Raw genomic sequence first — 24,569 nt, 5'->3', positions numbered from 1 at the left:
AGCGGGGGGTGGAGGATGCCTGTTTGACTCTCCTGGACACCGTTTGCAGACAGCTGGACTCCCCACACTCCCACACACGGATTTTATTCATGGACTTTTCTTCCGCTTTTAACACAGTCAACCCGGCCACCCTCTGCAACCGCCTTCTGGATATACAAGTCCACCCATCACTCATCCTGTGGATAAAAGACTTCCTGCAGGACCGGTCCCAGCACGTGGTGGTAAATGGCTTTAAATCCAAGAACATGATTTTAAACACCAGTGTCCCCCAGGGTTGTGTTTTATCACTAATCTTATTTTCCATCTACACAAACAACATAACAAACAACAACAGTGACATTCCCCTTTTTAAGTATGCAGATGACATGGCTCTGGTGGCCGACATCAAGGATCACTCCTCTCTGGCTGCCTACTATCAGCAGGTCAACGCCCTGATGCAGTGGATCAAAGAGAGCTCTTTGGAGCTCAACATCTCCAAGACCAAGGAGCTGTGTTGTGGGGGGAGGCAAACATCTTCCCCCCAACCTCTCTTTGAACCTCTGAGGCTGAATGGGCAGACAGTGGAGCAGGTAGAGGCCTTTAGATACCTGGGCACAGATATGGACACCCACCTGTCCTTCTCCCAGCACACAGACTCACACAAAAGGCACAAAAAGGCACAGCAACGCCTGTTCCTGCTGAGGAAACTCAGGAGCTTTGATGTCAAACAGGACATTTTAACAGCTGTCTATAAATCACTCATAGAATCTGTACTCACGTTCAACATCACATCCTGGTTCACCCTCACCTCTGTCAAAAACAAATCAAAGCTTTCCCGGATCGTCAATCAAGGAAGCAAAATAACTGGCAACTCAAATTCAATTATCAGTACTCCCTGCACAAGTCCTTCCAACTTCTGCCATCAGGCCGCCGGTATAGAGTACCCCTATCTAAGAAAAACATACACAAAAACTCATTCATACCCATTGCCATAAACAGCTTAAATAAACAATGAACTAAGGAACTCTGACGCCACTTTACACTTATCCACAGCTTTTATATAGTTATTTTTACAGTTTTTAATATTTATACTTGTTTTAAGATCTATACACACTGTATGTGCTCTCAGAGATCAATGTTGCAAAGAGTGCAACAGTGAATTGAGAAGGAAGACCAGACTGGCCAAACTCCACTATAAGAACAAAGTGGAGGAAAAATTCACCACTGGCAATGCAAGGGAGGCATGGCAGGGACTAAACACCATAATGGGCAGAGCCCAGAAACCGGCCCTCATCCAATGCTCTGACCCTGCCACCTTTGCAGAGCAGCTCAACACATACTACAGTAGGTTCAACATGCCACACCCCCAGAATGACTGGACCCTCACCAGCAATTCATCACTCACAGTGGATAAAGGGAAGGTCACATCCATGCTGGGCCTTAGCCTAGCTTAAATAAACAATGAACTATGGACAAAGGAACTCTGACGCCACTTTACACTTATCCACAGCTTTTATATAGTTATTTTTACAGTTTTTAATATTTATACTTGTTTTAAGATCTATACACACTGTATGTGCTCTCAGAGATCAATGTTGTTGTATGAATGCCTATCAGTACATTTTCATGTTTGTATGTCGAGCCACGTCAAAGATGATTTTCTGTTACGACAGACAATAAAGTTTTCTGAATCTGAATCTGAATTAGTTTTATTTCAATCTTTTGCTGATCAGATCCACATAGACAATGATATTTTGCAGCAGTTAAACTATTTGTTGGAGCTGGTCCATGCGGCAATTGTGAACAGTCCAACTGAATCACATTTTGACACAGCTGTGGGTTTGAAGGGAAAACCCAGAATGATAATCCAGAAAGATCAGCTGCAACATTTGTTAGACTCACAATTCTCTGTACCATGCATAGCTCAGTTATTAGGTGTATCACCAAGAACTATTTTTCGAAGGATGGCAGAGTATGGGCTGAGCGTGAGAGGATTCTACAGCACCATGACTGACGCAGAGCTCGATAATATGGTCAGAGCTATTAAAACACAGATGCCCAATGCAGGGTACAGGAGTGTAAAGGGACAGCTCATGGCAATGGGTAGCCGTGTTTCATTTGGGAGAGGATTACAGACTCAATGCATCGTCTCGATGCAGCTGGAATCCTGTCCCGACTTGCAAGGCTTGGCTGCACTGTACGAAGATCATACTCAGTACGAGGTCCCCTTGCATTGGTGCACAATGACACAAACCATAAACTCATCAGGTATGGTTTAGGTTCCGTCTTCATGACATTTAAGCTAAATTAAATCAGGTTGTCTATTTTCCTGGGCATGATATGAGTCAATATGGATGCGTACTAAACAACAGTAAATAAATTAAGGCATGCATGACAATTAAATGTATAACATTTATTATCTTTTAATTGTATTACTTTTATTCATAGGTACAACCTGGTAATATTTGGTGGAGTTGATGGATTTTCCAGAAAGGTAGTACTTCATGCATACATTATCCAATTATTCATTTCAGTTAAAGCTTCACACGTTTTCCCCCAGAAAAAGTTGTTGCATACTAATTAGGTGGCAATAGTGCTGCAGGATTTGGTTAAATAGTGTCAATATGATGGACAATATTGTGATTTGCTATATAACAAATGGCTTGTATTATGAGTCTACTTGCTTGGTTTTCAAGGAAATTACAGACCAATATGTTTTTTGTATTCTAATGTGAAAACATAGTTGTGTGGGGGGAAATTGTTATTGTACCAACATGTAAAATAAAGCTTACTTAGCTTACACTAGCCTACTCCTTTGGAAAATAAATAAAAATGTTTATTCAACTTAAACAAATGCATTCCTCCAAAAACAGTGCAAACGTGCAAAAACAGTAGCAGTGTGGCACTTACCGTTATTTAAACTTGCCTGTGCCTTCCCTTGCATGCATTTATCAGACTGTTCTCTGTGCTGTCTCACCTGTTCATACAGATTGGTCATGTTGCCCGAGACGTAGTGACTAAAACTTTGCAAGTTTTGCTGAGAATACATCCATGGTCATGCTCCTTTCATTGTTGGCTAATATATTTGTCACTCTGTGGTCTGTGCCCTAAAAATAACGTTTTTCTTATGGCACCCTGCAGAACCTGTTAATGCTTATTAACATCACAATTAAGGTTAAGACTGTTGCTATTGTATTAGACCTAAACCTTTGACTGTCTGAGATCAAATTATCCTTAATTATGACTATATAATCTGTTATTCCCCTATTTAACCGTCAAATGTTTTTTTGATTGTAATTGCTGTGTACATAAGCCTTTTCAGTTATTAATCAATGTTAATTTACACAGGTCCTGTACTTGGATGCAGCAACCAACAACCGTGCCAATACAGCATTCTTCTTTTTCCTTGAGGCCACTCGGTTACATGGTGTTCCATCAAGGTTATTATTGTTTATCAATAAGAAATGTCATCTGTCTTATTCATTTTTTGTTTTGAACGTTTTCCTTAATGCTGTATCCCTAATATCCAGAAAATGTATTTGAGAAAAATCGTAATGCCCTTTCAATTCACATTACTTCTAAATCACTGCTATGTGTTACTGCTGCAGATGTTCATGGTTCTTTATATTTTTCCTATGTTACAGGGATCGTGGAGATCAAGGCGTTGAAAATGTGGACATTGCCCATTTCATGTTTGAGAGACGTGGAACCGGTCGAGCTAGCTTTATCTCGGGAAAGAGTGTACACAATCAAAGGTCATGTGATATACTTCGGAAGAAAATTGTTTTATAGCTTTAGCGTTTATCATCATTTGATCTGTGTGTGTGTGTGTGTATATAATTTCATCTACCCTTTCCGGTAAGACAAAAAAAACATTTTGAGCCCTGGTCAGTGCAGACAGCTGTAAGAGAAAATAATGAAAGTGTTTATTTTGCACGGCACAGCCCCAATTCCACTATAAATAGGCTACATTTAATCTTGATGAGTAACGGTTGATGGCTGCTTAATGAGTGTTGTTTAATTGACATATCTATATGATATGCTATGGTACAGCCCTGATTAAACAAATCAGCTTTGTTGTTTTGCCAATACCCAGGCCTGATAGACATCTGTACTTTTACAGGATTGAACGGATGTGGCGAGATGTGTGGATGGCTGTGACTTGCATCTTTTATGATGTGCTTCACACGCTCGAGGAAGATGGTGTTTTGGACATAGCAAACATAATGCACCTTTTCTGCGTGCATTATGTCTTCCTGCCTCGCCTTCGATCAGCACTACAGGTCTTTGTAGCTGGCTGGAATCACCATCCCCTCAGAACGGAGGGAACCACACCCCAGAGCAGCTGTGGCAGATGGGACACCTCAACACTCCACTGGACAGTGAAAATCTTGAGGTAGCCTCATTGCTGTGCTAAAGTGTTTTGTATTCTGTACGGCTAGCATAAGGCAAGCATACTACTATAATTCCTGAAATATTATTGGGGGTCCAAGCGTAACGTGACATGTTTCACTAAAATGTCATCATATTTAGGACCTGCAAAATCGAGAACTGGACAGGGAGGGTTCCCTGATGACCCCAGAGGCCACTGTCGGAGGAGTTCAGGTCCCGGAATTTCAACCACCTCTGCCTGCTGAAGATCTGGCAGTACTTCAGTCGGCAATCAACCCTTTAATTTATTCAGATTCAAATGGTTATGACCTTTATATACAGGTGTTAGAATTTGTTAAACACACGCTTCAACACCCCATTGATTAGGTAGTTCTGGGTCCAACTAACACAGAACTCAAGCCTGCATCACACCTGGGGCCCGTTTCAGAAAGCAGGTTCAACAAACTCTAAGTTAAAACCTTAACTCTAGGTTGACCAACTCTGAGCAGTAAAACTCTTAGTTCAACGCTTAGTTCAATCAACTCTGAGTCAAGGTAACTCTGAGTGAAGCTCGTGCATGAGGATATAAAAAGCCCTCATCAATGGAACACAGATAACATGATTCACCATGGCAACAAGTACTAACAAGCCTTGATCCTCCTACTTCTCCCCAGCGGAGTTGCAAATCTTAATGACTGCATATGCAGAAAGCGAGCATATCTTTTTACTAAAAAGCAATACTATGGCAGCAGCCAAAAAGCGGGAGCTCGCGTGGAAGAAAATAGCTGACCGAGTCAGAGTATTTCAGAAAAAGAAAATGTTTTCTCTTGAATGTTCCACTTATTCAACAATTATATTCCATATGTGTGTTTGTGCGCACAGGTGCAACCCAACAGGCCCCAAACGGACTTGGCTGCAACTAAAAATGAAATATAAAAATGTAGTTCAAACAGATAAGGTATAATTTAAGTGCAAGCAATTGTGATGTTGTTTAGCCTGCCCTCATTAAACAGCATTTAGTGGCTGCATTCAACATGTGATAGATATATTTAAGTAATTAGGGAAATCTGCTAAACAAAGAAAAATCCCAACACTGCCAGTATTTAAAATTGTCTATATGAAAGCAACACCAAAATGCCTTTTATGCATACAAGTCTCCAAATTTGTGTTTTCTGGTTATCTTAAAATTTGACCTCCATTATAGCCAACAGAAAAAAGGCAGAGTCAGTTAGAAATGATTGAAGCATATCATGTCTCTAACAGCTCTTCCATCTCGTGCATCAGCAGGGGGGTCAGGATTATTATCTGGATCATTGGGGGAAAGAGTAGGACATTGTTCTCCTCTAATAGTGGCAATGTTGTGGAGAACCAAACATGCCACTATAATGTCACAAGCCCTTTCCGGGGTGACCCTGAGCCTACGAAGGCACTGGAACCGGGCCTTGAGTATGCCGATGGTCATCTCCACTCTGGCTCGTGTCCTGCAGTGAGCCAAGTTGTAGTGTTACTGTGGGCAAGGGTCAGGGTCAGGGTAAGGGGTCAGCAGATAGCGCTGGTAGGGGTACCCTCTGTCTCCGAGTAGATAACCATCAAACTCTCCTATGATAATACAACATACACTTTATTGTTTCAGTTGTAATAGGAGGAAACAAAATATTGATCATAGGATATAACTATATACTGGATATATAAACTATATATATAAACTCACCACGGGCAAATCTGGCACTCAGTGTAGACTCACGAAACATTTGTGAGTCATACACAGACCCAGGCCACTTCGCTTCCACATTATTTATCATGTGGGCTGCGTCACATATGATCTTCACAGTGGAGAACAGTAATTAGCTGTATAGTGAAGCATATTTCATTTGTAATGTTAAAGGCCTACCTGTACATTAATGCTGTGGACAGATTTCCTATTCACATAATCTCCTTCATTTATTGAAGGAGCTATGATAGGAATGTGAGTGCCATCTATGCAGCCAATCACACCTGGAAACCCTAAAATATATCAAATTGACTGATTAGTGCTTCAAGTCTCAAAGCTTTATGACATAAATGAATTACTGCTTAGGCTGATACCTGCAATTCTGTGGAACTCTTCTTTGAGAAGTCTGGTGGGTCTGTGACTTGGGAACACTACAAACGTGCGTAGCCGTTTCAGTGCAAGTGTCACATTTCGGACAGGCCGACAGACAGTTTCCTTGGACACATGCTCTGTATCACCGACGTTATACAAAAAACGTGCAATACAAAGAATTTGCTCGGAACTGAGCGTGTCCACGATGTGTCATGTGAGCGATGTGAGGGCTGAGAATATTGTTTATGTAAATTATTGATGATGCAGAGAAACGGAAACGCTCAAACAGGTAGCTACTCATCAGGGAATGATAAAACATCCAAGTATCTGCGCCTCGACATCAACTGGCTCTTCAATAAAAGGACACGCCATGTCTGCCACTGCCTTCAGTCTGCAGGCTTCAACTTAAGAGCAGGAGAAACTCTGGGTTAGTTGAAGAAAACCTGCCAGCGAGCAGGTTAGGTTCACGGAGTATGTTGCCAGGGTAACTGACTCAGAGTAAAGCTGAACTGGCTTTGTGAAACTGAAAAACCAGAGTTTCCCTCATCTCAGGGTTAACTAACTCAGAGTTTTCACTAAACCTGCTTTCTGAAACGGGCCCCAGGTCGTTCAACCTAGCTTTTTTTTGTTGTTATTATTTACAGATATAAGTGGGAGGTGATCTCCATTGTGCAATTACTTGCTGGAATTCGTCAACTTTTTCAAACAAAACAGCAGGGATTCTTGTATTGTGGAATAAAATGCTGAACTCAAAAAGACCACTGCAATGCTTTTCATTTTTACAGCATATTGAAACACAAGAAAATATCCAACACACTAATTGGCTATTCACAATGAACAATGTGGATTCAAAGCAAAACAATCTGAAATAGTTACGTTTAAAGAAATTCGCTTCAGATAGGCAGTCATAGTCTCTCGCAAAGTAAAAAAAGACGCTCTTCCACATAAAATGAACTTAGTTGGCAAGAATTCAAATAGTAAACATGCTGCAAGTTTAGGCACAGCATCATTCATACCACACAATACTCTGCATGCTAACAGAGAGAACCACTACATAACAAAAAATCGGATAGCTTATTTAGAATAAAATTCAAATTTCCATACAACAAACACAGGCGCTGCCGTCTGTACACAAAGCAAATAGGCCTCCAACTCGACTGTTCCAACCTAGCTCTTGAAGAGCTTTGCAATTCTAACATGAAGATCTCATCAATCCAATAACAGTGTAAAGATGCTCGAACTCATCAACATTTAACAAGAACATTCTGCAAGGACCAGCAGCATTATACAAGTCCAAATCCCGTATCCCATGTCCCTATGGATGCCTCAAGAGCTTGTTTAAAATCGTCATAAATTGAGAGGTGGCCTGGGATGCGGAGGCACATGTAACAGGTGGAGGATTTAGGGAACTGCCCACGCACAGCCTCCACTTTCAGCATCCCAGATAACACTTCCCACCCAGTCCAAAACCGGAGTAGGTTTAAGCGAGACACTGCTGGAGCTACAAAAAAAGAGTTTTAATTAGTATAAATAATTAAGGAACAAAGACAGGAACATATATTTTTACTGCTGTGAAATGGTAGGTCATACAAACAAAATTGTAGCCTTAAGCTGTGGGCTATTCTAAAAATACTGTCATCATTCTGTGACGTAAATACAATACGATACATACAATATAGAATAAAATAACTCACCTGTCTCCCAGCCATGGTTCCAGAAAATGGAAATCAAAATCAACCGCAAAGGTCTCTTGTTATTCTTGTCATCGGCAGAGCACTGTCAATCACGCACAGCCCGGTGAACGGCACATGTGATTGGAATGTACGTCAGCCGAGAGCAACCAATAGGTTTAGAGCTAAATGGTCCCGCCCCCAGGAACGTTTTTTTTTTTTTCAGATTCGACTGTCAGGAGTTCTATTTCATCCTTACTGACCGCCAGAGGCGGTGCTTTAAGCACTGGATTTATCCGTCTCGCGCATGCGCAGTTCGAGTACCTAATATCAACAAAGTCACCTGTGACCCCTGATGAGCTCCGGACAGCCTATATCTTCCGGTGACATCAGAGGATCTGTTCCTTTCATCTTCTCGCTTCGCAGGTATCGTATCACCTTGCTAGCTAAAAGCTAAATTGGATATTATTATCATTGATCGTTCGTTGCTGGTGGCCTTGCGACACTTGTCGGAGCCGTGAGCTGCTCACCCTCCAAAGGCCGCAACGGACCCGCCGAGAGGTTCGGATTGCGTGGAACGCATCTCCCTCGGCTGGATAAATTTACTTTGTTATAATTTCGTGTTTCGGTGAAGGCAGTGTACCCGCTCCCTCTCCCGGCGTTTGTACTGCGCTTATCATTTAATTTCTCCCAGCGTTTGTATTGCGCTTATCACTTAATTTTCAAGTTGTGTATCGTTGCTATTGGTGACGGCAGTGTGTGCGCTCCCACTCCCGGCTTAGGTACGTTTTACCTCCTCGGTGCCAACTCGGTTGTGCCCGCTTTGTGTTAACTGGTGAAGGCAGTGTTTTCGCTCCCGCTCCCAGCATTTATAGTTATATTTAGCCTTGTAGTTAGTAGCAGTGCTCCCGCTGAGGCTAACTGTCTGGGCTGTTATCCCGCCAATATTTGTCGGTGAAGGCTGTGCTTTCGCTCCCTCTCCCGGCATTTATACTGCACTTATTATTATCTACGTTTCGTTCTGACCGCTACCCTCAACTGGTGAAGGCAGTGCTCTCGCTCCCGCTCCCAGCAGAGGTGTGACTGTAGTTGGTAGCAGCGTTCCCGCTGAGGCTAACTTGTCTGGGGTTTTTTCTGTTCATATATCCATTGGTGAAGGTTGTGTTTTCGCCCCCTCTCCCAGTGTCTATTGTTTTTCTTGCTTTATACAGTGTTATTTTTTCTGGTTGTCAACATGGTTGGCGACCACTCATGCTCGGCCTGTATGGCTCCTCTGCAGATTGAGGATGGCCATGATTTGTGTCCCTCATGCCTTGGCCTCGGGCATCTGAAGGAGGGTCTTTCAGATGATCCCTGCATGAACTGCACTTTTATGCCTCGGGCAGTTAGAGTTGCTAGATTAGCTGAGGTGGAACAACGGTTGGGCCTCGTTTCGTCCCCCGAACTGTTGCCCCCAGCCCAGCGACGTAATCCAGCCCAGGATGGTCGCTCCAAACGTCGGGCTGCGGTGACCGCAGGCCCCACTTCTAGGAAGAAGGTTAGGGAGTCCGGGCTTGCCTCTAAGGTAGGCCAATTGACGGCAGAGCTCGAAAGCATGAAGTGCCTCTTCCTAGCCTTTCAGGCTGGGACTGGTGCAGGGGGGCCAGGTGCTCTTGCTCCTCCGGCAGCCACCTTGGAGCCGGAGGAAGATGTGCTTTCTCTGGCAGCGTCGGCTGCCGAGTTTGCTGAATACGAGCCGGATGGGGTCCTACAGGACGCAGCCTCCCGTGCCTCCGCAGCGTGCTCCCGTCCTTCGACCCACAGCTCTACTAGTGCTTCTGAGGACAACTCAATGGGAGCCATCATTCGTATGGCCCTGGCCAGTCTGCAGCTAGACGTGCCACAAGCGCAGCCGGCTCCGGCCAGTGCTTTCTTCAGGCGTGGCCCAGCCCCCGCCAGCTTTACCGTGCCTCCATCGGAGGAGTATCTGAGGGAATTGCATGCATGCTGGAGGGATCCTAGAGCCCACTCTCATGCAACATCCGACGGTCGGTCACTGGCAGCCATGCAGGATGCACCCAAGTTTGGCTTGGACCGCATGCCAGCAGTTGAGCCAACCATAGCCGCTCTCACCTGATGAGGCTCTAAGACCGGATGCGAGGTGTCCTCGTCCCCAGTGTCGGGTTACGGATGACTTGCTCTCCAAAGCCTATGACGCAGCGGCACGCATGGGACGCATAGGCAATTCTATGTCCCACCTGATGCTCGCTCTGTCAGCATCCCTGCAGGAGGTTGCAGTGGGTGCTCCGGCCCACGATTTCAGTGACGCTTCTTTGCAGGCGTTCGCACTGATGTCCAGAGAGTTGGGGCGGGTGATGTCCACTCTCGTCCAGGCTCGCCGCCAGGTTTGGTTGGCACAGTCTCCTCTTACTGAGGCGTGCAGGAGAACCCTCCGCAGTGTTCCAGTTGAACCTGGCTCAACTGGAACACTGTTTGGCTCTGCAGCTCTAGAGGCGCTTGAGCGAACAGTCCAGGCCAGGAAGACTCGCGAGCATCTATCTGTGCTTCAAAGGAGTGTGCCTCCTCCTAGCAGGCCTAGAGGTTCTTCAGCTGCCCCACAGCGCAGCTATCACCCACAGGCTCACCCCAGTGGCTACCTTAGGTCTCAGCGCCCACGTCCACAGCCTGCTCAGCAGCAGGCACAGGCCTTTCGGGCCCCTGAGCGGCTGCCCTCGGGGCAGCCTCAGGTCCCATATGCTGCCCGTCGTTCCCCCAGGACCTTTAGAGGTCGGGGGACCCGGCGCTGAGGGTCAGGGGCCGGTCGTCGGATGTTTTTCCCAGCAGCAACTCAGCTATTGGGCTGCTTCCACCAGGGACCCGTGGGTGCTTTCCACCTTGACCCATGGGTACAAACTTCAGTTCCGACGCCGGCCCCCAGCCTATGGCCGGGTCAAGATGACCATCATACACGACCCGGCCAAAGCCCAAGCCCTCACCCAGGAGCTTTCCGCCCTCCTGGACAAGGGTGCCATCGAGCCAGTAGATCCCCTGTTGCAACCCGGGGGGTTCTACTCGACTTATTTTCTGGTAGCAAAGAAAGACGGCGGACTCCGTCCTATCCTCGACTTGAGGGGCCTAAACAGGTTCCTGAAGATCCTGAGGTTCCACATGCTAAGCACCGCAGAGGTTCTGCGTACTGTTGCCAGGGGGGAGTGGTTTACATTAGTAGACCTGAAGGATGCCTACTTTCACGTTCCCATAGCACCGCACCACAGACAGTTTCTGCGGTTTGCTTTCCAGGGGCGTCGTTTTCAGTTCAGGGTGCTCCCGTTTGGCCTCTCCCTTTCCCCACGGGTGTTCACCAGGTGTGTGGCAGCAGCCCTCTCACCCCTACAGTCACGGGGCATGAAGATCCTGCCATATCTGGACGACTGGCTCATCTGTGCACCATCCCAGTCTCAGGTGGCCCTGGACACGACACTTCTTCTCTCCCATGTGGCCCGTCTGGGTCTCACGAAGAGTTGCCTGGTGCCATCGCAGAGCATAGTTTTTCTCGGTGTGTCTCTCGACGCAGTCGCCATGAAGGCCTGTCCGTCGCCACAGCGGGTGGACGGCATCCTCCGCCTCCTTCTCCTGTTTCGGGAAGGCAGGCTGTTGCGCTATGTGGAGTTTTTGCGCCTCCTAGGGAAACTGACGGCTGCCGCTATGGTGGTTCCTCTAGGACTGCTGTCGCTACGCCCCCTCCAGAGGTGGCTGCACAGCTTTCATCTGGATGTCAGGTGGCATCGGCACAGGGGACTCAAGGTGTCACACTGCTGCCTACTTGCTCTGGCTCCGTGGAGGGACAGATTGTTTCTTCTCCAGGGCATGCCCATGGGTTCCATTGCATCCCGTCGGGAAACCGTCACAACAGATGCCTCCCTCTCGGGGTGGGGTGCTGTGTGGCAGAACCGGACAGCTCAGGGGCTGTGGCCTGTTCAGGTCCGCTCAGAGCATATCAATGTTCTGGAGCTGCGGGCTGTGCACAGGGCACTGCAGTCATTTCTTCCCTTCCTGGGCGGCCGGCATGTGCTCGTGCGGTCGGACAATGTCTCGGCCGTCTCTCACATAAACCACCAGGGAGGCACCAGGTCTGCACGGCTGTTGCAGGCATCCCGGGACCTCCTGTTGTGGGCAGCACCACGCCTGGCCAGCCTGAGAGCAATGTATTTGCCTGGGGTACAGAATCAGGCTGCAGACTCACTCTCCCGTTGCAAGCCGCCGCCGGGGGAGTGGCGGCTTCATCCGGAGGTCATCCTCAACATCTGGGACGTCTTCGGCAGGGCAGAGGTGGATCTCTTTGCCACAAAGGAGTCGACCCATTGCCCCCTGTGGTTCTGCTGGACAGAGGAGAGCAGCCCTCTGGGTCAGGATGCTCTCGCCCACGATTGGCCAGAGGGTCCCCTCTATGCCTTTCCACCAATCCCTCTGATTTTTCCGACGCTACAGAGGGTCCTCCAGCAGGGTCACAGACTGCTGTTGGTAGCCCCCTTCTGGCCAGGGAGAACATGGTTTCCACTGCTGCGCAGGCTCTGCAGCAGTTCACCACAGCGCCTTCCCGACAGGAAGGATCTCCTGTCACAGTTACAGGGCAAGATCTGGCATCCCGACCCTCGTTGCCTACAGCTATGGGTCTGGCCGCTGCAGGGCCCAACCCGCTGCTGACGGAGTGCTCAGACGATGTCTGCAATACCATACTGAATGCCAGGGCGCCTTCTACCCGGGCGCAGTATGAGAATAGGTGGCAGCTATTTACGGCATGGTGTTCAGACAGGGCTGAGGACCCTGTGCATTGTTCAGTTCCAATGATTTTGGAGTTCCTCCAGTCACTCCTGGATGGCGGCCGGGCCCCAGCTACTCTGAGGGTATACGTGGCAGCCATCTCCTCCAGACATGCTCGAGTAGACAATGACACAGTGGGGGGCCACAGATTGGTGGCCCTTTTTTTGAAGGGGGCGTTGCGGTTACGACCCCCACGAGCACAGCGTGCCCCAGTATGGGATCTGCACCTGGTGCTCGATGCTTTATGCTTGCCTCCTTTTGAACCCCTGGCTCAGGTGGAGCTGAAGTGGGTCTCCACTAAAACTGCCTTTCTCCTCGCCATCGCGTCAGCGAAGCGCGTCGGGGAGCTTCATGCTCTGTCCGTGAGTGACTCATGTCTGAGGTGGAACTCGGATGGCTCAGGGGTTACCCTGTGGCCGAATCCAGCTTTCCTGCCGAAGGTTCTGTCATCGTCGAACCTCAACCGACCTGTCCGCCTGGCACAATTTGTTGCCTCGGAAGGGGAGGACAGGTTCAAACTGCTGTGTCCTGTGCGAGCTCTGAGAGCGTACGTAGCTGCGACCGCAGGCATCAGACGCTCGGACCAGCTCTTCCTCTGCTATGGTGGTCCTAGGAGGGGCTGTGCTCTCTCCAAGCAGCGATTGTCTCATTGGGTTGTGGACGTCATCACCCATGCCTATAAAGGAGGTGGTCACCCCCTGCCATCCGGGGTCAGGTGCCACTCTACCAGGGCTGTCTCAACGTCATGGGCTGCCCTGCGGGGCGTGCCCCTGGAAGACATCTGTGATGCAGCATCATGGACATCACCATGTACCTTTTCCAGGTTCTACCGGGTGAACGTTGCCACCCCCCATCCGTTGGCCGTGGTCCTGTTGCCCGACTCTGCTGTTCCCTCTCAATGAGGTAGGCGTTGGAGTTCCTCGTGACCTTGTTGGTATGAGCCATCCAGTGCTTAAAGCACCGCCTCTGGCGGTCAGTAAGGATGAAATAGAACGATAGTTACGTATGTAACTACGGTTCTATGAATCCTGGATGACCGCCAGAGCGCTCTGTCACTCAGAATCCTTGTGTACTCGCGAGAAGATTCTGCAGGAACAGATCCTCTGATGTCACCGGAAGATATAGGCTGTCCGGAGCTCATCAGGGGTCACAGGTGACTTTGTTGATATTAGGTACTCGAACTGCGCATGCGCGAGACAGATAAATCCAGTGCTTAAAGCACCGCCTCTGGCGGTCATCCAGGATTCATAGAACCGTAGTTACATACGTAACTATCGTTTCAAAACGAGTGCGCGTCAGAACACTGCCAATATTCACGTGACTCAAAGCTTGCGCCTGTGTGGTCAAATCTCTGAAAAGTCAGTGCTGAAAAGTCAGTTCTGAAAAAATACGTTGCAATGTCGTAAACGTACACCTTTACAAGTTTTTAAAACTAAATATTCAACCTTTCAAAACTTATTTCTCAATGTATGAACACCTCAGCATACAGAGAGGAGGTACAGCTACTCATTAACTGGTGTGAGAGGAACAATCTGCTTCTCAACGTCAACAAAAATAAACAAAATAAATTACTGTAGACTTCAGGAAGAAAGAACCAACACACATCCCACTCATCATCAACGGCAGTGCAGTAGAGTCTGTGAAAAGCACAAAGTTCCTGGGAGTGCACATCACGAATGACCTCTCATGGACTACCAACACCACCGCGCTGGTCAAGAAGGCGCAGACACGACTCCACTTCCTGAGAAGGTTGAGAAGAGCTGACCTCCCCACTTCTGCCCTCACCACCTTCTTCAGAGGTGCTATTGAGAGCATCCTGACCAGCAACGTCTCTGTCTGGCACGGCAGCTGTCTAGCTGCAGACAAGAAGGCACTGCAGAGGGTGGTGAGGACAGCAGAAAAGATCATCAGGTCACCCCTACCAGCCATTCAGGAACTGTACACTTCACACTGTTCCAAGCGGGCAATGAACATCATCAAAGACACAACTCATCCAGCACACAGTCTGTTCTCCCTTCTACCATCAGGGAAGCGGTACCGCAACCTGCGGTCCCGCACAAGCAGACTGAGTAACAGCTTCTTTCCACAAGCCATCAGACTCATCAACACACTGAAGAAAACCACATGAACATTCCATTGTCACTTCACCATGCCACTGGCACTTTACTGTTGCACCTTGTGACAGCTGATTGTACTTCTGCTGCTGTGTGTGTGTGTGTGTGTGTGTGTGTGTGTGTGTGTGTGTGTGTGTGTGTGTGTGTGTGTGTGTGTGTGTGTGTGTGTGTGTGTGAGATTATTGTCAATGTCTTATTTAAATGTTTTTAGTTAAACTGCACATTGGAGACTGGCCAAACGCAATTTCAAACTTCTGTGCTAACACTGTTACATAGATTTTTGACAATAAGGTACACTTGAACTTGAACTTGAACTTGAACCTGTTTGCAGAATCCCATTTACAAGGTTTCAAAACCGGGCAACAATGAAATACACTGTTAGAACAGTGCCAAATTTGAAACTCTGCAAATGCGCTGGTGAAATTGTTTGAACTTTGAAAATGTGTTGGTGAAAATGATGAAGAAGATAAAATAGAACACAAAATCATGTTTACAGATGTTTGAATTTTAGTTTTATTTTTTTTCAGGTTATAATCTCTTTTTTCAGTGTTGCAAAAACTTTTTTACAAGGTGTTGAGTTTTCAAACCCAGACTTACAAGCCTTTGAAACTTTTTTTTTCAGGTTTGAATTATGGCAGGAAACTGACTCAATACTTGTTCACCCCATCTTAACTATGCCTGTACATCTTGGTACACTGGCACTACTCAAAGGCCTCAAAGACAAGTTAAGCTACAGATCTGTCAAAATAAGACCGTGAATTTAAACAGGTGCCATGAATGACCAGGTATAAGTTAAGGCATCTTGTGGTAAGTTAAGGCAGTGGTTTTGTGACGCAAATAAGTATATAAGCTGTAATAATCGCACGTAGCCACAAGATGGCAGCACCATCACACATACGAGGAAGCCGGAGGCGGGCTTTCAAAACCATAGCCAATCAGAGAACGTACATAGAGGCCGTGCCTACCCCGTGTCTAAACAGTTTGCCCGCCCTTAGGACAGTTTGGAGGTCGCCATCGATTTGTTGCGATTGATGAAAGCAAATTTGCTCACAAACGAAAGGTACAGTAGATAGTGTGTTTGTTCACAACCCACCCCATCCTACTTTCCTTTTCCATTTTGGTGCAAAAGATTACCATCCTAAATGAAATCACATGGGACGATACTTTCGATACAATGGACCCTAGTTTGGTAGATCAAGGCGCGCCGAGATGGGAGTGGCGGCGCAGGAGGGGGAAGTGTCACATATTAAGTAGGTTTCCACAGCTTCAGTTCAGGCCCGTTCTAATGGAATAAATAATCACAACAACCACTATTCAATGCAACGATCTTAATCAGCACATACATTATATCTATATTGATTGTCCCGTCACATCTGATGTCAGATCAAATTGCAATGTTTTGCATTAGTATTTCTTAAAGGAGCATGAGGGTTACATAACCACATAGTCAAAACAACAAAGAACATTATGTCACATTGTATTTGTTTTGTTTTTTTGTTTGTAGTATCATCGTGGCCGTTGCGGCAACACTTGGAGGCGTTCTCACACCTGGGTCTTTGGGATGTTGGAAGTGGAGGAGGAATCTAGGACACCCATCCTGAAACTAGTGAGGAACCGCCGCGGGACAACCCTCTTGCGCCAAATCCGAAGGCATGTCAGGAAGAATGCCAACATTGTCTCTGATGAGTGGCGCGCTTACAAGGACCGCCTTGCCCAGTATGGGTACAAACAATTTAGTGTTTGCCATAAGCACACAAACTGGAGCCCATACCCAGCACATAGAGCGGGTATGGCAGACATACAAACAACAAATATGGCGCCTGAGAGGTAATAGAACAAAATAATCACTCAAAATACACCTACAGATGATTGAGTGGTATTACTGGCTGGCGATTCGACATCACGGTGGCGTTTTGGGTCGACTGGTGCATGACATAAAGAAGGCACAAAAGTAATCACTTTTGACAGTCAGTCATGACAGACATGTTTCTTCCATTTTATTTTTAATAAATAGTTACTGTCTGTTCTTTATTGAATGTCATTATGCATGAGCATGCATGTTATGAATATTATGGTATTGTTTAGTTCCTGAGTGGGTGGGTGTTGGGCAGAAGAGGTCCTGTTTCTAAGCACATTATAACGTGTATGATGTTGTGACAACCAGTTCATATGTTTGAGAAAATAAAATTGTCAATGTTAATGATAATGATAATAAAAACAGTCAGTTTATCCTTCATGATATGTTAATGACAGATTAATGTTAATGACAGACCACTTAACAGTGGTATAATGAGCACATACCACAGCCTGGCGTGATCTATTGCTTAAATATATATGGCATTTGTGGTTTTGGCATAAACATAACTAGGGTGCACTGTACTATCTGAAAACACCCTTTCTGAAGTCTCGCTCTCTCTCTCTGTCCCTCCCTCTCTCTCTTTCTCTCTCTCTCGTACCGTTTTGTGGAGCACGTTAATTGTCTGAGAACACTCCCATTCAGAATACATTGGTTTACATTTCGTTCTGTGTAGCATGAAAAAAGTTGGACTATCGTGCTCTGGAACACGCTTTAAATAGATTAACGTTCGTGCGCATGAGCATGAAATTGCGTGATACCGGGTTGGCTGAGCATGTGCATGTAGAGAAGAACAGCATCTGGTTAAAAGCAGTACCAGGGTCTTTTCTGCCTTGCATTCTTAAAATGAGTTTCTTGACTTGCAGCAGCTATAGGTCCGTGGTTAGTCAGCTACTCTGATCATGGGAAAGCCACAATGTTAAAGTGACTTTCGTACAGAGCGGGTGGGGTGCACGGGGCGGATCATTCTGCACAGGCGTTAATTGCGTTAAAAAATGTTTTACTTGAAGCATGCCTCCGGTGCGTTTGACAGTTAACATGGGGGCTGAGAAGGTGGTCTAAATAAATGATAGATTGCACTGAAAAACGATAGCGCTCGTGAAGAAAATTATCAGGAAAAGAAAGTATATCCAAACCGGGGTCTTAATAATCGTTCCTCACGGAGATTCCTTCTGAGGATCGCAGCCTCTACGTCCACAGGCTCTCGTAGAAAAGGACATGCCATTTCTAACAGGTCCTTCTGTCGGAGAGCTGCCTTCAGCCTTATAGACAACAAACGCAGAGTAGGTCTAACCACCTCCAAAGCAGGTTAGACCCACGGCGTATGTTGCCGCAGCAACTAACTTTGCAGCAATTAACCCTACAGCCACGCCACGTCAAGCTACAGTCTCGCCAAGCTACAGCCTCGCCAAGCTACATCCTCACCAAGCTGTGTTTCCAATAACTCAGAGCGAACAAACTCGGGGTTGCCTCAAAACCAGCTACCTGAAACAGGGCTCTGGCAATAGATTTGGATTTTGCTAAAAACAGTTTGGCTGCATGCCAGGGAACCACGTTTCCTCTGTTGGGCACAGCAGAAATAGATTGGAAGCCGTCCTCACCTATCCAATTAGGGGTGGCGTTCGTTTTATGCACATGCTATTACTCCACCAGTTGGCATAATATAAATAATTTAAATAATAAATCAACAAACAAACAACTCAAAATTCATAAACAAACTCAAAATATTCAAAACATCATGAAATCAACCATTTGGCTTCAACATTTCGGCCCCTAATTGTACTGACAATTACTAAATTAAACAAAGGGAGCCAAACTTATTTTATATTCTACAATTTCCAAAAACAACAGTACTTTAGAGCTATAGAAAATCCATAGATTCGAAGTACGATAACGTCATGAAAAAAAATAAAATCCAAAAAGATTGTCCATGGAAAAATAGTCAATACGAAAAAATGTGTGTGTGTGGGGGGGGGTCTCAGGCTTCAACTGGAGCCTCAAGGAGCAGCGCAAGCTTGGTGATGGGCCTGCAGTGGATGGTGGTCTAGGTCCGAACTTGCACTTGCCTCACATGTCCTCTTGCAGGGTTTCCACGACTTGTCCCATTATCCATGATGATGATCCAATGTCTCCTTTGACCAAGTTTCGTGTTGTTTTTGTCCCCTTTGAAGTTCTTGTAGTTCTGGTAGGTATTCTTTGGTCCATCTCTTCCAGAATAGATCTGCCATGTACTGAACTTGACGCCATCTCCGTCTGTTGTAGCAGTCATCCGGACTGAACGTTCTTGGAGGTAAGAAGGGCTTTGTCTTAAGCAGTAAGTGATGGTTTGGCGTAAGTGGTTCCAGATCCAAGGGGTCATTTGATGCTTTTGTGATAGGTCTGTCATTTACAATTGCTTCCACTTCACAGACCAAGGTGTTGAGACCTTCTTCGACCAGGGTTTGTTGGTGCATGTGTAGCGAGTGGGGCGGTGAGGATGGGATAAAGTCTAGGGGGGAGAGAGGACCGACAACGCCACCAGGGGAATTACACCCCTGGAAATAAAGTATAATAAAAGAGATGTAACTTGTGTGTGTTAAATAATATTAACAATGCTGATAAGGCAAACCGATTCGTTTAACTGATCGACTGAGACGGGGATTCAAAATAAACCAAATCTTTATTACAAACAGCTAAAACTAATTTATATCTAAAAGTCACAATATCTAAAATAGCAATCCCAAACTTAACAAAACCAACCAGACTAAAGCTGAGGCCAACTGCTGAGAGGCAAACTACGCCGAGAAGTGCCAAGGGGTGCTACCACTCACCACAAGTGCCTCACATCAACAGTCACTACACACTAAAGCTGGTGAAAAACGTGTTAAATCCCTGTGCTTTAATTCACATGCAAGTGACGGGACCTCACCAGGGGTGCCTAGCCTCCTTACAGTTTGGCACCCAGCTCCAGCCTAAATAAACAATAACTATTAAAACATCAATCAAAAACAAACATTTAACCCCCAGTTGGTTCGATAAATACTCAAAACAAAACAATAAGGCAAAGCAAAACAGGGCAAAACAGCAGCAAGTGAACCTACAAAATGGAGGAAAATATAATTAAGTACGGCTCACTATGCTGCATACGTAGATCAATTGGTGTGGCCTACAAACTACTCACCACCACGGGTTTAGGGGTAAGCATGAAAGTCACTCGGTCACAGGGGGATATCCTAAAGATGGTCACCAGCCACAGCAGAGACAAAGCCATACTGAGGCACATCACACCTGCTTTATATAAGGGGCTTGATTAGGGGACTGGGCCATGTCCATGCCGTGTTCAAGAGCACTATGTTCAACACTGTTTAGAAATGCTTCTACATTGCTACAATCTACCCCTAGGTTTTAAATCGTCGGCCCGACGATTGACACTTACTGCCAAGGCCGAAACATAAATAAAGTGCTAGGCCTCTGCACCTGAGAGTTCGTAGCCCCTATTGCTCTACTTCCAGCCGCTTGAGGTTGGTGGTGGAGGTTGTGGTGCCTCCCGGCATTGGTCCGGTTGGTCCTTCTGGGGGGTGCCTCACTGGTGCCCGGAAAAACAGCAGTTATATCAGGTAAATAACTTGCTTGGTGTTGGCTAGAAGGTGGTACCTGCACTTCTGGTGGAGTTTGTGGAGGGGTGGCTTGGGTTTGCCGACTTGGTTGGCTGTCCAATCCTGAAGGAGCCAGTAGGAACCATTCACCATCCTGTGCAGTCCCATCTATAAGAGGCGATTCTACCTCCTGGAGTGGCTCGCTAGAAGGGCAGTCAGTCACATGATCCAATTTTCTTTTAAGTAATACACGATGAACATGTTTTACCTGATGTAGGTCAGTTACAGGGGCAATGGAGTACACTGGTCCTTGTCCTGATGGGGCCTTCAACACCTTGTACACTACAGAGCTCCAGATGTCCCGAATCTTGTGGCGACCTCTTAGCCCGACATTTCTAAGGAAGACCAGCTCTCCTTCTTGTAAGATGGATCCCGCACATGTTGATCATGATTCTTCTTGAGTCGCTCAGCCGCAGCCGCGAGATTCTTGGTGGCACCCTCAAATGCATGGCACAGCCGGTACTGGTGTTCAACAATCCAATCATGGGCACTGCCAGCTACAGGTTCCTGCACTCTGCCCAAAAGGAAATCCACAGGTAACTGGGGGTCTTGCCCAAACATCAGAAAAAATGGGGACTCTCCAGTGGACTGATGTGCTGTTGTGTTATATGAGAATGTCACTTGTGGGAGGTAGCAGGACCAATCCCTCTTTTTGGTAACAGGAAGGGTGCGTAGGAGGTTGTGGAGGGTGTGATTGAAACGCTCACATTGGCCATTACCAGCTGGATGGTATGGAGTGGTGTGGCTTTTGTCTATACCATACATACCACAGAGCTGTTGGATGAGTTGGCTCTCAAAGTTTCTGCCTTGGTCCGAATGAATACGCCCTGGTACCCCAAACTTATAGAACCACTCATTCACCAACACCTGCGCCACTGTGGTAGCCCTTTGGTCATGGGTTGGGACTGCTTGAGTGTACTTGGAAAAGACATCCGTCATGACAAGGACATTCTCCATCCCATTCCTGGATGACTCCAATGTTGTGAAGTCAACAGCGAGTATCTGATTTGGGCGAGAAGCAAGTAGATGTCCCATGTATGTACGAGTAGCAGGATGAGTATCTTTGGCTACCTGACATCGTTCACAGTCCAGACACCATTGCTTGATGTCCTGGTGCATCCCTGGCCAATAGCACCGCTGCCGTACCAAGTCGGTTGTCCGTTCGACACCTTGATGCCCATGCTCCTGATGCAGCTGATGAAGGACCTGATTCTTGAGCGACATGGGGAGCACCAATTGAAGGAGATCCCCCGCTTTGGGGTGGCAGACCCAAAGGGCCCACTTAAGGGCCAGAAACTCCAATTTCATCGAGCTGTAATTACTCATGTTTCTTTCCGTAGGTCTGAGGCCCCGGCTAGCATAAGCTATAGGTCTGACCCTGCCATCCTGATTTTGGGAGAGCACAGCCCCGAGCCCACTGTAGTTGGCATCAACTTCTAGGATGAAAGGCAAGGAGAAGTTGGCATAGGCCAGAACTGGAGCACTCACAAACCTACTTTTAAGGCCTTCAAAACTCCGCTCACACTCCTCCGTCCATGCAACAAGTAGGCTCTCTTTAGATGGTCTCCTGGATTTTGTGCCATTCATTTCAGCCACCAGGCGATGCAAGGGGGCGGCCAACTTGGCAAACCCATCGATGAAGCGTCTGTAGTAGCTTGCAAAACCCAAGAAGGAACGCAACTCTGACACATGGTTAGGTCGCTGCCACTTTGAAACAACGTCTATTTTGCCAGGGTCAGTAGACACACCATCCTTTGATATGATGTGCCCCAAGTAGCTCACCTCTGGTTTGAAAAAGCAGCACTTTTCCCACTTGGCTTTGAGATTTTCTTGCTGCAGGCGGCCTAGTACAGACTCCAAGCGCTCGACATGCTCTGTTACTGTTGAGGAGAAGACAACAATATCATCCAGGTAAAGCAACAATGACTGACAGTGCTGATCTCCAAAGATCCTCTCCATTAACCTCTGGAAGGTACTTGGGGCATTGCACAACCCAAAGGGCATCCGGTTCCACTCAAACAGCCCAAAGGGTGTGCAGAATGCAGTCTTAATTTTGTCCTTTTCAGTGACTGGTACTTGGTTGTACCCAGCAGCAAGGTCCAGGGTGGAGAACCAGCAGGCTCCTGACAGGGAGTCAAGGGACTCTTCAATGCGGGGCAAGGGAAAGGCATCCTTGCGGGTCTTACTGTTTAAGAGCCGGTAGTCCACACACAAGCGGAGGCTGCCATCCTTTTTCTTGACCAGCACGATGGGGGAAGCAAAGGGGCTACTACTTTCTCTAATAACCTGTGCCTCAAGGAGCTGGTGGATGTGGGCCTTGGCTGCTTCGTACTCTGAAGGGCGGATGCGCCGATATCTTTGGCGTACCGGTACCTCATCCTCTAAAGGAATGTCATGAGAAATGAGGTTAGTGCAACCTATATCTCCCTCGTTTGCAGAAAATAAGTCACTGTACTTGTGCAATAAGGTTCTGACCTGACCTTGCTCCTGCTCTGATAGAGCTGTTAGATCAACTGCAGCAATCTTATCCTGCACTTCATTAGTTACTGTCTGGGAGGAAACTGTGGCTGCTAATTCCCTCTCCTCAAGCCCTGCAGGTAAACTCACGAGATGGGCATTACTTAGGGTGCCTAGGACAGCACTGGGGTAGAGTAAAACATCCTGAATCCCTACATTGACAATCGGGATGTAAACAGTACCTCTACTCACACGGACCAGTGCTGGGGAGGCTAGTAGCCCTGAAGGCAGGCCATTACTCAGGGGCTCGAATAAGGCATAATTTGCTAAATGTTGTGAACAGGAGGCGGCAACAATTTTCAAGGTACCCCCGGGGACTCTGCATACCCTCCCTCCCTTTACTTTTACACGACCTGAGCAATCCGGAGGGGTAGTAGCCTGAATTTGGTGACACTGCTGGAGGGCGTGCTGAATTAGGGGGGGAGCCTGCAGCACAGAAGGTAGGTTAAAAAGAGCAGGGCCATGCCGTACAAACAACTCCAAGTAACATTCCTTAATTATGTTCATTCCCAGCACACCAGGAACTGTAGCTGTACTGTTTTGGGGATCCTTTACCACCAAAACCCCCCGCTTAACAATTTCCTTGCCACAAAGCTGCACATCTAACTCAAGGTATCCTATGTAAGGTATGGCCATCCCATTAGCAGCAGTCAGCCTTAACCAGTTACAGGAATGGAGTTTTTCTGAGCCCCAGGGTTCAAAATGCTTTACAAAGAAACTCTCGGTTATTGTTGACACCATTGACCCTGTATCAACCAGGCATGGAACCTCCACCCCACCCATATTTATGATAATATTGGGGCAAGCTGAAACCAAATTTCCCGGATCATGGACATGAGACTTGGAGCAAGTAGAGCCCCCACCTGAACTTTGGCTCAACAGTTCAGGGGGTGAAAGTTTCCCTGGTTTGGTGGACAGCGCTCATCCCTAGAGCTGGATTGTACTGCTGTGGTAGCTAGCTTGGATGGCGCAGCTACATGGGCACCATTACACTCCCTAGCAAAATGACCAGGCTGTTGGCACCTCCTACAGATAAGGTTTTTCTTATCATACTGGGGTCTAGGGGCATGAGTGATGGCTGCAAGACTTCTGGTAAGCTGGTTTAGCTGCTCCTGCTGAGTCTGAAGGATTTCTTTTAACTCCCTTAGCTCGGAGCTACCTGATGGGTTACCCACCCTGCTGTGGCTTGGATTGACTCCCTGGACAGTGTGCTGAAACCCAAAAACAGAGGGGACAGAGTGACTTCTACCTCTCCCACCCCCTGGCATTCCCTCCTGTTCCCACCTAATGGCCTCACTGCGGACATCTATCAGGGTGGTAGTAGGGTGGCCTCGAAAAAAATGTTTAAGCTCTCTGCGAAGAGTACAATCAGACACATGTTCCACAAATTGATCTCTGAGTAATACATCTTTGTTGGGTAGACCATTGGGGGCTTTCTTTACAACCTTCTCTATCAGACTCATTAGTGCATGTGAAAATTCTTGCAGGGTTTCTCCCTCTTGTTGCTTCCTAGAAAAGAAATCTTCCTGCAAAGACACATATGAT

The 24,569-nt window shown here is 46.9% G+C and overlaps 1 protein-coding gene and 1 pseudogene across 2 annotated transcripts; one reads left to right on the top strand and one right to left on the bottom strand.

The window, feature by feature from the left end:
* The first annotated feature begins 1,685 nt into the window (after positions 1-1,685).
* Positions 1,686-4,757, top strand: LOC132446501 (uncharacterized). 2 transcript variants are annotated; one of them, XM_060036829.1, is made up of 6 exons: positions 1,686-2,194; positions 2,428-2,473; positions 3,328-3,419; positions 3,624-3,734; positions 4,103-4,375; positions 4,513-4,757. In XM_060036829.1, the coding sequence occupies exons 1-6, from the start codon at positions 1,839-1,841 to the stop codon at positions 4,550-4,552; spliced, it is 918 nt and encodes a 305-aa protein (XP_059892812.1). In that variant the 5' UTR covers positions 1,686-1,838; the 3' UTR covers positions 4,553-4,757. The 2 variants fall into 2 exon arrangements, with proteins under 2 accessions (XP_059892812.1, XP_059892813.1); XM_060036830.1 differs by having other exon boundaries at positions 1,686-2,247.
* A 746-nt stretch (positions 4,758-5,503) lies between these two features.
* Positions 5,504-7,041, bottom strand: LOC132446498 (putative nuclease HARBI1; annotated as a pseudogene).
* Between the last annotated feature and the right edge of the window lie 17,528 nt (positions 7,042-24,569).

The sequence above is a fragment of the Gadus macrocephalus genome, chromosome 18 (assembly GCF_031168955.1).
Source record: "Gadus macrocephalus chromosome 18, ASM3116895v1".
NCBI classification, from domain to species: domain Eukaryota; kingdom Metazoa; phylum Chordata; class Actinopteri; order Gadiformes; family Gadidae; genus Gadus; species Gadus macrocephalus.
The sequence above is the reverse complement of the archived record's forward strand: the minus strand, read 5'-3'. Positions and strand labels throughout refer to the sequence as shown.